This window comes from Montipora capricornis, chromosome 3, assembly GCF_036669925.1.
Source record: "Montipora capricornis isolate CH-2021 chromosome 3, ASM3666992v2, whole genome shotgun sequence".
NCBI classification, from domain to species: Eukaryota; Metazoa; Cnidaria; class Anthozoa; order Scleractinia; family Acroporidae; genus Montipora; species Montipora capricornis.
In genome coordinates, this window is record NC_090885.1 from 17679102 (window position 1) to 17694101 (window position 15000).

Below are 15000 nucleotides of genomic sequence, written 5' to 3' on the forward strand. Positions count from 1 at the left end.
CTAGGCACCGTCCTTAAATCGGTCTGTCAAAACGCGTTGACAGGAATATAGGGCTGTTGTTCGCTCCTACTCATGGGCTGCTGGTAACTACAACGAGTTACTGACAAAAACAATGTTTTTTGTTTTCCAGCCATAAGGAAGTTATTGTTAACGTTGGCGAAACCGGCGAGATAACATTGACTATTGATGACAACCTTGGAGACCTCCAGCTTGGGAAAGTTAGTCAGGAATATATATTGGATCCAGACCTCCGTGATATACTGACAAGCTTTGACCTGGATACCAAGAAGATGAGCTGTTTACAAGATCAAGAACTGCTTCTTGTAACATCTGTGGTTTACAGCGAAAGATTTGAGGTTCAAGGAAACAGGCAACAAAAGGTAGTTACCCTTTACTGTTGTCTTTTTCTGTTTGGAGCAAATATTTTCATTTTTGTTAACTTAATTTTTTTGTTTCTACTCAACCTCATCCCCTGGGTCTACTCTCCAAGAAGACCCCGGGGACGAGGTTGGTTTCGGCTTTCCTTTCCTCTTTGCGCTTTCCATTTTTGGCTTTCTGTTTTCAGGCAACATAAAATGTGATTATGGCATTTGATATCAATGATATCAATTTTGCATCAGTTGTAGTTCTGCGGTTTTGGGAAATTTTCTTTTTCGATTTGCGATTTCTGTAAGCTTCCTCCTTCAAAGGGAAACTCTAACACTCATAAAATGTTGAAAATACTTAACATTTTTTTGGATTGAAAAGAAAACTCTTCTTTCAATCTTTGAGAAAAATATTTAATTTAAGTCTGGTTTACACGTATGACATGAGAATAAGCACTCGAGAAATACGCTAACTCAGATTTTAGAACATTTGTGCCTTTTCGGATTTTCGTCGGGATGAAAACGAACGCATACTATACGTAAAGGTAAATTTTTTCAACTGTTTTGTCTCGACGTGTGCATGGGCTAATAATTTTAACATAATACGGGTGCATAACTTAGGGAAGTACGATCGTCCTGGTGAGTGTAGTCCTGAGAAGGACTGTTTTGGATGACATGAACGTTTCGACAAGGTTTGCTTGACTCTGCAGAAGATGACTTCCACTCAGGTTGTGGAAACATCGATCAATATCACCCAAAACAGTCCTTTTTAGGACTACACTCACCCGGACGATCGTATTCCATTAAGTCATGATATGACTCCTGGATTTAAAGCAGGCATTACGAGACACTTAAAGATTTGCTACGGCGACGACGACGAAAACGTCACTTCAAAATGTAACTTTGCACAATCCTAAGTCTTTCGCGGTTATTGCATTTCGTTCACGTCGTACTCAATATGTGGGTGTATTATCCTAAAATTGAATTTATACGAGTGGTTTCGAAGTATAAATATAAAATGAAAGATTCGCATTTGGACGCTCACGTTGTCATTAAAACCTCAAATTTGGTGATTTAACGTTGTTGTTATCCAGAGTACAGCAATATTTTAACCAATGATATTAAGGTGTTGTGGCGATGCCGTAGCCGAAGCCGGCGTCGTTTCTTAAACTCCCTAATAAGGACCTTTAGATCTGAGGACCAGTACTACTACTACTACTACTACGAGTAAGAGTTTACCGTTCTGAGCAAGCGCACTTCGAAAAACGTCGGCCTCAACGTCGGCTTCCAAACATTACGCGCGTGCTCAGTACGAAAAACTACTACTCGTAGTCGTCCTTGTCCTTCGATCTAAAGGTCCCTAAAGACCTGAGCAGAGCTCCCGGAGCTCTAAAATCATAGGAACCCATGAATTGCTTTTCTCATAGTAATCATGGCTAACGGTATTTCTCGTGGGCGCGTACGCACGAAGAAGTTGCCCAATAATTTAATAATATCCTAATAATACTACTAATATTATTATTATTAATAATAATTATCAATACGCACAACATGGCGGCCGTTTACAGCGTACATCTTTGTTATTGGATATCCATGTTTTGGTCAATTGACACCTGTCAAAACAAGGTATTCGCTGACCAGTATCACGTGGTCATATTGCGGGCTTAAGTTTAGAGCTCACCGAAGGCAGCTGTTTTTTTGAAGTTGACCGCTGACCAGGTACTGGTTTTAGATTGGGTCGCAAGCTCAAGGCAGGTTTACCTCTTGTATTTTGACACCTAAACATAAAAGTGGTCTAAATTTTCGCGCCTTTCTGTGGCTCAAAATGGCTGCACGGCCATACTACGTCAAGTAAAGCTCTTAAGAGTCGACGATTTCCGTGTTCAGGTGGAAAACGGTTTGGAAAGTTTTTCCTTTCTGCATTTTTCGCCGGTTTCAATCCAAAAAATATTTCCGGTCGGATGTTTATTTGGCACTCTCGTTTTTAAAGAAATATGCACGACTCTTATGGTATTTGGTAACCGCTCACTCCACCCCTAACGTAAAAGCGGTAGAAGCCATCGAAAAAGGAACCTTTGGGTTGCCTTCGAGTGTGTTCTGGCCCTGTCTTGCCTTATACGCCTGTTCGTTGTGCTTATGTTTCTATCGTACGAGTAAATCAGTTTTACAACATCTTTGCTGTTTTTCACAATATTTGCTGCTCTGACAGTTTCCTAAGTTATGGCTGGCTTCGGGATTAGTTGGCATTGAGGCTGACCACAACAGCATTTACCCTTTAGTCACTTTAAGACTCCGAGTGACTGTTCCGGCCGCGGAATCGAACTCAGGAAGAGTTCGCGTGACACTGCCGCTACCATTGCGGCGTTTTTTTTTTAATTTCAATAAAAGGGAAGTTAGGAAACGATCGTGGCTACGGCAGCGACAAGACCAAAAACAATAATTTTATTGCTTTAGGAAGGAAAACTGAATGGTCGAGATGAAAGAGCGGCACACATTTTCATACGTTTCTCGCCGCACCCTGCAAAATAACAGTTTAAAAAAAACAATTTTAAGGTTTTGACGACAACGTCCTGTCATGATACTTCGCCCGTACTGTACAATGTGAATATATAAGACAGAATAATTACGAAATAGTAGTACTTGAAATAAGGAAGCTCAAAGTTATACTTTGAAGTGACGACAACGCCACAAAACAAGAGTATCATTAGTTAAAAGAGGAAAAATAATTGTGCTTTAAGTGCGCAATGCACCAAATTTGAGAGTTTGACGACAACTTGTGAGCGTACAAATGCAAACCCTTTTTTTCCATTTGTACCCTGAAACCGTTCGTAGCCAATTTGTTTGTAGAATAGTTCAGGCACATTATACAACGAGAACGAGATGAAAGAATCGCGAAAGACTTACGATAGAGCAAAGTTACATTTTGAGGTGACGTTTCCGTCGACGTCGCGGTCGAAGATCCCTGGATTAAGTATTTTCGTTACCGTAGGCTTCGTTGCTTTTTAAGCTCCCAAATAAGCAATTTAAATGATGATATTATTGACATTTCATCTCTTTCTGCTTTCAGCTGGAAATAAAAGCAGGATTGGAGCTGCCATTAGAGCTTGCTAAGTTTTTGAAATCTAAAGTCCAGTGTAAATACAAGAGAAGAATCACCCCCCCAGGTGTGGCAACTAGGAATGCATGGGGGCCAATTCTCCTCAAGTACTGTCACGTTCAGTACAAGGAAACAAGCAAGGAGCTGGAGATGGGGAAAGATGAGTTTGCTGGAAGCACAATATCAAGAGCAACTAAGGAAGATTATGTTTATGCCGATATTCCAATTGACCTGGATGCAGATGACAACTATTTACCAGGTACGTCAGTGCTTTAGGTTATGAAGAAACAAAACAAATAAGGCAGGATATCCAGGGCATTGCCTAGTGCTTTTCAAAGACATGGATCTCTTCTAAATTTCTGGATTTGAATCAAAATTTACACTTGCAAACATTCCTTTCGCATTAATAATGATACTGAATGTAACGCAGACTATCATAAACAATGTTCAGCTGTGCTGTTAAAAACTCTTTAAGTGCTCATCACCTCAACAAACGTAATACAACAAATATAATGTGTTGTTTTTAAGAATCTTTTTATTGAAAATTCACTTTTTTATTCACTTTGAAAGACTAGTTTGATCCACGACCGTGCAATTTTTATTTTAGGAAGTTAAAGATTCCGCCGTCCAGATAACGTGAGATCACAACACCGGGAACTAAGTCTCCTACTCTTATCGAATAGTGAGTGGGTTCTTTAACGTCCTATACTGTGAGAGGGGACCTCCAGTTAATAGTCCTTATCCGAGAAGACTTGAACGTCTAACCATTTGCAGATGCAATTACAAAGGCAACACATTCTTCTCAGTTATTTTAAGACCCCGAGTGTTGGTCCGGCCGGAGTAGAAGTCACGTCCTCCCGCATGACCAACCAACTGAGCCACTGGTGCGCGGTTGCTAAAGTTTTAAATTTCTTGGAGAGACCACTCTCCTGGTATACGAAATGTTTACTTCCGTTTTCCGTCCGAGGCACCAAAACGTCGCGTGCTTAAACTCGCTATTTGAAGGTAATATGTTCCTTTCGGATGGACCTGGACCAGCTGGGGTAAATTTCTCTGGTACCAAGGACCTTCAGGTCTTTCGGCGAGGGTAAAATTAGAAGAAGTTCTTTTGGAGCCAGCCCTTGCTCGTGTCTTTTCCCCCCGTGGTTTCCAACGTCTAACCTCTAATAGATTAGATAAGAACCAATCAAAATTCGTGCACTATTGAGCTTATTATATAAAAATAGATGGTTTTAGTAATTTTGCTACAATTTTACTTTTGGCTCCAGATTATTTCACTGCCGAAGACATTGAAATGATGAACACTATATACAAGACGGTTCTAATGACAGAGAAGAACCGAGAGCAACGAAAAGCGCGGGTCAGAAAATACCTGGGATGGGTGAGTCAAGAAACAAAATTGTTAACTTGCCAGTAGATCTGAAGGATATAGGCTTGGGGATTGGGGAATACCTCCCTTGATTTATTCACACATCTGTGCAAGACGGGGAAGGAGGTAGAACAGCAACCTCGTTTCCAGAAGAGAGACCCTGGGAACGAGGTAGGTAAACAAGATCAGGAATCAGCATAACAACACAAGACGGTGGATAGTTTCTAGGCAGTGACAAAGGTATTGAGAAAGAGAACGGCATCATCACTCTGTTGGCTTTTGATTGGTTTTAAGAAATCTTCTAGCTGTTCCTTGACCAAAACTGGCAGGCTCGGGGAAAACCACTAGGAGCAAGTCAAAATGATTACATGTACATAGAATGCCAAAGGCAAAGAATGTCTACAATTTGCTCGGGATTTCGCTAAACTCGGACAAGTGTAACTCGCCACGCAATTAGTTAATTCCGGTTTGAAGGAGTTTGTACTGGGATGGGTTACCGGGTAGAAGACATAGTTTTTTGATTTTCTTTTTGATCCTAATCCGGTAGTTTAAAAAATCCGGCCGTTTATGTCTTTTAATTCGCAGCATATTTTTTGAAACTACAGACGCGTTAACTGTCGGCATCCCCTGTAAACGCCATTGTTTCTTTTGCTTTCGATTGGTTAACGATGTAAAAGCACACTAACTATTTTGGCAAATCACTAGAGTGGTAAAGCAAAACCAGTGCAATAGCAAACTTGCCAAAATCAAGTGATAACGCGGTCACAGTGTCATCTCTTCACAGTTTGAAAAAATATTGACCACTGATGAGACGAAGATTTTACTTCCTGTGCCGTTGACCCGTGAAGACTGCATTTTTCTGCAAAGCATGTACATTCCAGCAACTACGGGTCAGCGTATACTTGATTTTACAGGAGTAACGATACAAGACATTCAGAGCTGTGGAATTATTTTCAAATTGCTTGATGGTAAGTAAGGGCATGACATATCTGTTGTTTAAAAGAAACGATGAATCATCCAGTATTCGCCGGGACTATTAAAGACCAATTTAATACCATCTTGCTTACAATGTTGTGCTAAACTGCGGGAATGGAAGAAAAATACAGAAACCTCACGCTCTTGAACGTACTGCTCATCGTCATCATCATCATCATTGGTTAAGCCGCGGCTACACGAGCGATTTTTTGCTCGCGGTGGTGATGCGATTTTTTCAAACTTTGACGCGTCGCCAGCGCGAGATGAAAATCGCACGTGTAGCCACCCTTGAACTGGCGACGCGACAGGTGAAAAAATCGCAAGAAAAAAGTCGCCAGAGTTGAAACTTGCCCGCGCTTGGGACGCAACTTAAGACAATTTAGCCAATGAAATGGTAGGAATGTCTGTTTATAGTGCCAAGGGCCCGGTTGTTCAAAAGCCGATTAACGCTAATCCGAGATTAAAAATTAACCAAGAAGTTTATTTCTCTACTCCCAAGTGCTGTTCGACGCTGATAGTCGGATAAAATTTACATTAGTAGATGTCGATCTTGAAAAACAAAAATAAGCAAAAGAAACTTTAACCAAAAAGTTGAAAACATGAAAAAAACGTTTACGCTAATCCTGGATTAAGTTAATCGGCTTTTGACAACCGGGCCCAGGTCTCTTGAAGTATGCGATTCGCGCCGCCTTCAATTTGTCGCCAAAATTTGTCACAAGTGTAGCCACCCTGGCGCGCAGGCGACGCGAGAAAATCTGAAAAAAAATCGCAGCACTGGCGCGAGACAAAAATCGCTCGTGTAGCCGCGGCTTTATACTCTCTCCGTCGCGTAAACTGCTGCTTTCGGTATGGTTGGCCACGAGGGCCTCAGAGTTGGCTCTGGCGCGTTTTTTCAGTAAATGTGGGAATCGCTGCCGCAGAACCTGTTGAAATGTTGACCGATTAAGAATTTTCTTGATTAAGTCTTCCCGGGAAAGATTTTGCTCAAGAATGAAATTTACTTTTGCCCACACCGAATACGCATGGGAGCGATCCGGTTTTATAGATAACGCCCTTTTGGTCGGGTGGGCGTTGTCGCGTCTGACAATGTGCGCGATGTAATTCAGGTAGTGTACATGAATCACATTCTTCAACGGCGACGTACCAAAAAAATTGTCGAGCTCGGCGTTCGATTATTTATAAGCCATTGATTCCTCGCCGTCCTCAAATGGCCTTCTCGCATAGCCGCCCGTTGTCATCCGACGTAAAAACCGGTACCAGCAACTTCAAGTGGATAAAAGTTTGATATTCTCCTCGGTCGGGCATTCTGCTTGAACGCCGTAAATCAACGAGTTTTGAACAAAGCTTTGCAAAAAGTCTACTCTTTGTGGTGTGTGAAAATGTGCCGTTTGTGGTTGAACTGACCTGTTGCTTGGCCTATCCTGTACCGAATATACCCCTCGGGGTTTGCGTTGTCAATATTCTGGCCAAGCGCCTTGAACTTAGTTACGTCTCCGATTTTGTTACCATCAACCGAAAATAATGATTCATCAGTGTACTGTAATTTCTCATTTCCTGCCGGCCATTCTTGAGTATACGTTTTCCCAAACGAGACGTATAACCCCCACCTCGCACATTCTTGATTCAAAATGTGAAGAGTTTTTTCTGCCTCTTCAGGGCCTGATGTCAACGGTGTTAGGTCATCCGCAAATAAAAGCGCCGTGACAGTTTCCGTTCCGTGTAATTTTCTACTTTTGGTTTTCCGCTGATTTCGCATTTTCCACCGCGATTTGGGATCAAAAACTGATCGATGTTATACCGAAAACTGACTCCAGTAGATCCAACTTCTTTTTCAACTCGATGTTTCACGATTTTCAAGACTCAGTCGAAATACCATACAAAGACCGGCGGAGATTCCCCCGCGCCCGTCCAAAAACATCAAACCAAATTTCGCTAATGCTGATATTGGCACGTGTGTTTCAGTAAAACGCTTGTAAAATCGCAACGAGTTTTTTTACTCCCCGTTCGTAATTCAATCACTTTCCATAATAGCCGCCTTGGTAGTTTGTCAAATGCGGTGGTTAGGTCCGCATAGAGTGCTAAAGTCGTTGCTGCTGATGATCTGCGCAACTGATTATAGACAAATAAGTTGTCAACGGTACTACGATCCTTCCGGAGACCAAACTGATAATTATCGATATTCGCCTCGTAAACTTTCTCCAGACGTTGGTTGATTACCATTGGTGTAATGCGCGATAGGTTATGGGTTATTGAGAGCCCGCGTTAGTTTTTGCAGATCAAACGGCTGCCCTTCTTGTAGAGAACAACTGTTTTCGAGTCTCGCCATCTGGCCGGGATATCCTTTAGGTCCCAGATAATGTTTTGTTGTCCTACAATCATGTCAATTACCCGATCTACTTCGCAGTATTTCATTGCTTCCATTGGTACTGCGTCAGTGCCAATAGACCTTCCATTTGTCATCTTTTTCAAACAATCGCTGTCTATTTAAACCAAGTTTTGCGGGAAAATAAACAATAGACCAAAAGTTATACCCAATTCAAACCTTTGGGAATATAACGTGTTCTTCCAGGTATTTCTAATGCAAATACAATACACAAAGAGTCTCAACTCCGGTATTTTTGAGTTGGGTACAACATTTAGTCTATTTGCTTATTTTCCCCGCAAAATTTGGTTTAGAAATAGGCACTTTTCTGACGCTGATGGGGGACAAACCTGATACCAGATTCTTACTTGAGTAATGAATGGACTTTTGGTAGATTAGGATAAAATATTTTAACAGGAAACAATGTAGGCTCGATTTCCGCCGCTGACTCGAGTTCGGGTATTCTCCCCGAGAAGAGACGGCTGGACGTGTGAACAATTGATCGTGTCTGTAACGTCAATTCAAAATATAATTTATGCGAAGTTAATAGTTTCGGGGAGATGGCATTAGGCATCCTAAAACATTGATTTTAATGGCATCCTCGTCTCGAAGAGGCGATGGTCAGCGCTGGGGATTTGAGCAGGACCTTTTATGACTGTGTAGCCCGATCCTGGAGTGGCAGTCTCTGTTGCAGGTGGCGCAGACGTGCCTTGTGGATTCGCGCGCAGAGGCTGAGCGTTCTTTCGTCGCCGCTCTCTTTCATGTAGCCTGGACTCTAGCGTTCGCTTTCGCCTTTGAAACTCCCGTTTTGACACTTAGCCGCCATGTATCTCGGTGTTTGGCGATGTCCTCCCATGCATTGGTGTCGATTAGTGCAGATCGCAAGTCTCGCTTGATGAAGTCCTTGTAACGCAGCAGCGGTCGACCTACGCGCCTGTAGTTCTTCATAAAGGAATTCTCTTGGCAGGTGGTCAGGCTCTATGCGATGGTCATGGCCGAGCCATCGAAGGCGTCGCTGAATGAGCAGTGATGGCATACTCAGTGAGCGAGGACCCTCCAGGACCTCGGTGTTGGTGAATTTGTCCTGCCACCTGATGTGCAGCAGGCGCCGAAGGCAGCGGAGGTGGAATCCGTTGAGTCTCCGCTCTTGTTTGGCAAAGGTCGTCCACGACTCGCTGCTAAAAAAGGAGAGTCGACAGGACACAAGCTTGGTAGACGCACATCTTGGTCCTTTCGCTCAGCAGGTCATTTGCCCACACTCGCTCGTTGAGTTTGGCCATGACAGCAGCTGCTTTGGCGATCCGGCAGCTGATCTCAGCATCGAGCGAAGTCGAGCTCGACACGGTGGATCCCAAGTAGGTGAAGGTGTCCACAACCTCCAGCTCCATGTTGTTGATGGTGATGACTGGGGGGACTCAGCACCTTGCGCCAGGATGTTGGTCTTCCTGTGGCTAATCGTTAGCCCAAACTCCTTGCAGGCGTGGAAAAGCTTGTCTCCGAGATGTTGGAAGCAGCATCGTCTGCAAACAGCAGCTCCCGTATGAGCACCACGTAAGCTTTGGTTTTGGCGCGGAGTCTGGCGATGTTGAAGGGATTCCCGTCCGACCTCGTCCGTACGTAGACACCTTCGGTACAGTCTACAAAGGCATACTGGAGCAGCACCGAGAGGAAAATCCCGAACAGGGCTGGAGCAAGGACACAGCCCTGCTTTACTCCACTGCTGACAGGGAAGGCATTGGAGGTGGCCCCAGACCGTACTCTGCATGTCCTGGTGAAAGGAGGTGATGATCGCCAGGAGCTTTGGAGGGCAGCCAATCTTCTGGAGTATCTTGAAGAGCCCACTTCTGCTCACCAAGTCAATAGCTTTGGTGAGGTCCACGAAGGCGAGGAACAATGGCTGCTGCTTTCGACACTTCTCCTTCAGCTGACGGAGGGAGAAGATCATGTCCACTCAACGCTGCAGCTGCACGCTCTGATCAGTGATGACCTCGCCAGTCTTTGATTTGAGCGGGGCTGTTTTGACGCTCGTAAGGCTGGTGGCAGTTTTGATGCCGTCATACATCCCCTTTGCGTGGCCACAGTCCGCTGCTAGCCGGATTTTGGCGCATAGGTTAAGTTCTGCCAGTACTCTTTGGCACAGCGGTGGCCGGTCTGCTGGGCCTTTTTCCTAGCTGCTCGAAAGGAGTCAAGTGTGCTTGGGGAAGGGTTCTGCTTGTAAGCCAGCATCGCTTTCCTCTTGGCCTCCGTGACTGGCTGCATTTCTTCCCAGCAAGCCTCGAACCAGTCAGCATTCTCGCGTTCTTTCTTGCCGAATGCAACCATGGCTGAATCGTAGATGGCATCACAGAGGTGAGACCATTTGGCATCCGGGTTTCTGGTTGTTGGTTGCGCAGCAGCCTGGAGGCTGTCAGCGAAGCTCTGAGCCTTAACGGGGTCGGAAGTGCCACAGGTGTTGATGCGGGGGCGACACTGGGTCTTGCCGTAGTGGATCTTTCTGGGCTTCATCCTGACCTTGCTTGCAACGAGCGAGTGGTCCGTGTCACAGTCAGCGATGTGATAGCTTCTTGTGTGGAGGACACTGCTGAGGTCCGCTCTCCTAGTGATTACGAGGTCTACCTGATGCCAGTGGCGGGACCGAGGGAGTCTCCGAGGCACTTTGTACAGCTCCTTACACTTAAAGTAGCTGTTCTTGATACAGAGGCTGTGGTGACCGTAGAGTTCGAGCAACCTCTGCCCATTCTCATTCATCCTGCCGACGCCGAGGTGGCCGAGGCAGGTAGGCCATGCTTGCCAGTCGGTACCTACGCGAGCGTTGAAATATGCCCTCGGAACTTGGGATTCCGGATAGTGTTTCCTGTAGAGCCTCGTATAATTGCTCCTTGGCTTCTGGGGTGGAGATCAGCGTCGGGGCGTAGGCGGATATGATGTTCACAAGGCCCGCCGACGTTTTCATACGAAGGGCAAGAATTCTCGATGATCCTCCGGAGGGGGTTTCTGTGGTGGCAATCAGTGAGTTCCTCACGGCAAAATCTACGCCGTATATACTGCCTCGGCTCGTCCTTGGACAGGCCTTGCCAGAAGAAGTTGTAATCTCTTTCCATAATTGATCCACTGTCGGTCAGCCGGGTTTCCTGCAGACAGGCGACGTCGATGTTGAGTCGTGCCAGCTCCTTGTTGATGAGGGCGGTCTTGCGGGAGTCATCCATTAGCTGAAGGTCAGTGAAGAGACCAGGGCACATGGTTTGAATGTTCCAGCTTGCGATTCGAAGAGCTGGAGTCTTTGTAGTTTTTCGCTTTTGACTGTTTGATGCTTGTACTTGCTCGCTTGTCGGGAGGGTCCCCTAAGCTCTACGCACCCAGTAGAGCAGGCAGTAATTACATAACAATGCTTAAAACGTCTGTGCGAAGTTTTCACGTGATGCAAGCCTGAGGTTGTGGTTAAATGATCAATGTGAGTTTGAATTCAACCGGCGAATCATCAAAAATATGTTCAGCCGCTGCAGATCTCAGTCAACCTCATCGGGCTCCTCGTTCTGTTATTGTTGTTGTTGTTGTTATTTATTTGTTTGATCAGGTTGAAGTATTTGTAGCTATTCAGCTGATATGGACCTGCTATACTTGCCCACCCATACACTCACGACGGACAGCCACGACAGCGGGAACTTCATCGCCTAGTCTTCTCGAATTGTTTGTGGGTTCTTTAACGTCCCAGAGGGAACTTGTGAACATTAAAGATATTTGTGAGACGGGGCCTACGGTTTATAGTCCTTATCCGAGAGGACTTGAAAGTCTTACAAAGGCAGCACTTTCTCCTCAGTTATTTTAAGACCATGAGTGCTGGTCCGGCCGGAGTCGAACTCACGATCTCCCCCATGGCAGCCCGCTGCTTAACTAACTGAGCCACTGGTGCGAGGTTGTCGGTCCAATAACTCAGCAGTAATTTTAATTTTACATGCTCTTACAATAAAGAATTCTGAGGATAAATTGCAATAGAAATGAATTCAAAAGCCATATTTGCTCTTTGCGCCAACTGGAGAATAAGTGATTCAGAAGTTTCCGAATTCAGGCGGTAGAAAGCGACCCAATACCATTCTCCAGCTTCTCGAACACTTTCTGTTGTCGAAATCGTGGATGTTTCTCACCTTAAAAGCACTGTAACGCTCGAACAGGCCGGGTCAAAGAATACCTTCGCAGCCACAATTTGAACCAAAATATATAATTTATGCCTGCTCGATTTCTGCAGAGGAGTTTCTGATTGGCGGAGATTAGGATGGCTCACCTCACGCGCCCAGTCATGATCTAAGGAGTGAACGCTGGCTCATTTCTCGAAACGGCGTGCGTCTGGTAATCGAGCCAGGAAACAATGAAGCTTGCATCACCTGTTTGCAACAATAGTTCTCTTTAAGGGCTTAACTCAGTTCCTCTCGAAGGGCCACTGCGAAAACACGACTTATGCAACTAAACTCTTATTCCTTACGCAAGAACGATGTCTTCAAATTGAAATTAATGTAAAGAGCCACGAAGGCTTAGAACAGTTTACTATGAGATACTTTGCCTTGAAGGCTGTAATAAAAGAAAACAAGTAAACTTTCTGGCACGCGTTGTTCAAGTGATTTTCTATCAATATTGCACTTATGGATTAAAGTGAAGTTTAAAATAAAGAACGATGAGTCAGACATTTCAACAAGACTGGAATGAGCAAAAGACTAAATCTCTTGACAACCGCCCTTCGGGAAGGCGATCACACGTTCTATCCCAGGGAGACAGGTAACTGTTTCATCAATTCTGGAACAACCCTTAGGCTAAGTATCCCTTAACTAGTACCCACCTTAATCTGATAGCTGACATGTGAGAGATAAATAACCCAAAGGTTTACGAAACTAACATAGTTTGAAATTTACTCCTCAGATCTGCCTGACGAGGATTGGACAGAGCTCGAGATGACACTTGACACCGCTGAGGACTGAAAGCATTACTATTTACGTTTATCGCCCTATGTAAAGGAATCCAGGTGGCCCTAGAGTGGCCCTCCGATTCCTGATCCCGAGTCTCGGATTCCGGATTCCAATCTCACCGGATCCACCGAAATGGATCCCGGATTCCACGCTATGGATTCCGGATTCCAAAACCTCACATTTACTGGATTCCGGATTCCTTCACATCGGGCGATGTTTAGCTGTCAATAGGGAGCTTATGCAAGGACACCGACGCCGCCAAGGAGAACGTCGTCTAAAAATACTATTTCGCGTTATTGTAATAACTTCGTTACCATCAATAGTACCAGCAAGTAAAAGATCTTTGTAAGCGAGCGCAGTTGTAGCTAAATGATAGTTCAGCCACATCGTTGGCTTACGCTACTGTGTCTTCACTTTTATCTCGGCTTCCAAGCGAATACATGCCCATTTGGTATTGTTTAAAGGACAACTTAAGGCCTAAACTCCAACTGTATTATTTTTTTCTTGATTATGAGGAAGAATGTACTGTACAAATGAAGTTTTGATGCTTGCTTTTGCTTCTCCCTTGATATGAGCAGGAAAATTGAGTTTGAAGTTGCGTTTTTCCTGCTTCCTTTGGGGCCTCATTATTGTCAGCTCAAAGTAATTATCAGCGACTTCACTGTAAATGGGAAACATAAAGGAAAATAACAGACCTTCACGGTCTCCCTTTTGTGGGTTTGTGCTTACAGTTTATGATGAAGAAAGTTGAAACATCAACCGTATTCTTGGCCAAAGCTTCAAGGAAAAAAATCCTCAATTTTTGGCTTCAGTTCCCTTTCATATGCAATGAAAAATATTCAGTTGTTCTTAAATTCTTGCTAAAACCCCTATTAGGCGTAAAAACTAATATTGTCACCGTATCCCTTCCATTTACCATATTTAATAAAGTAATTGTCGGCCAAAGTTTAGCTTAAATGAACACTGAATAAATCCCTCGCTTTGTTTGCTTTGGGTGTATGCGCTTCTAGTGGAGACCTTTGACAGAATGGATGTGGTTTTTGATGACATCAGAAACGCGGATGAGAATTCATCGCTTAGAGAGCCTGGTTTTTTTTCCTGTGGAAACAATGTTAACATTGTATATGGTCTATTTACGAACTAAGACGTTTTAAGAAAAAAATTATGAAAATTATACTCCTTTGTCTGTTGTAGCTTTGCGGCCAGAAAAAGCCAATGGTGACACTACGTTCCGCTTATTTTAGAAAGCTGCTGCCCGTTTCGCGAAGGAAAGAATTCCATCTTTATCTTAAAAATGAAAAGCTCTCCAGAATCATTTTGTATGCTGTTTCATTGAAAACATGTAAAATCACCAGTTTTCAAAACCGGCGGATCTCAGATTCACAATTGGCTTTTCGGGACTTTTGCTGGTCTTTGAACAGGTTTACAAAATAGGAAAGAACAGCATCATTTCTCGAGACCGCCTTGGTTTGCAGACACAAAAGATTTATGGCCCTCGTAATACGCCCGAAACTTTTTGGGAGTCTTTTCAGAGACCTTATATTTCTCTCTGTCTCCAAACCCAGGCCTTTCAGATACTCAAAACTTTGCGATTATGCTGTTTCATCTGGTCTTGTAAATCTGTTGAAAGACCAACTTTATAAAATGGGCAGATCGTTGCTTCAAAATTGGATTTTCTGGTTGAAAACTTAACGGGAATTCAGTGTTGATGCAGTGGCGCGAGAGCACCAATGTGTCCCAGGCTCTTGCTGGACTCTGTCACACTTGTGGGTTGCGTTTCCTTGTCCGGGTGCACCGCAGCGGTTTTCTCGTCTTATTAAAAGAAAAACATTTGATTTGTATTGATTTGCTGTCTCATCAATAGGCCTTTTTTCGAT

The 15000-nt window shown here is 44.0% G+C and overlaps 2 protein-coding genes across 3 annotated transcripts in view; both read left to right on the forward strand.

Moving 5' to 3' along the window:
- The window catches only part of LOC138042471 (uncharacterized), a 34629-nt gene extending 21266 nt beyond the window's left edge, over positions 1-13363 (forward strand). Inside the window, exons 3-7 of the mRNA XM_068888376.1 lie at positions 131-356; positions 3433-3721; positions 4731-4843; positions 5616-5799; positions 13077-13363. Of these exons, the coding sequence (XP_068744477.1) occupies positions 131-356; positions 3433-3721; positions 4731-4843; positions 5616-5799; positions 13077-13135 (871 nt within the window). The 3' untranslated portion in view covers positions 13136-13363. The remainder of the gene's footprint in view (positions 1-130; positions 357-3432; positions 3722-4730; positions 4844-5615; positions 5800-13076) is intronic.
- Positions 1-15000, forward strand: part of LOC138042467 (uncharacterized) — a 244564-nt gene that overhangs the window by 139962 nt on the left and 89602 nt on the right. The window lies entirely within an intron of this gene.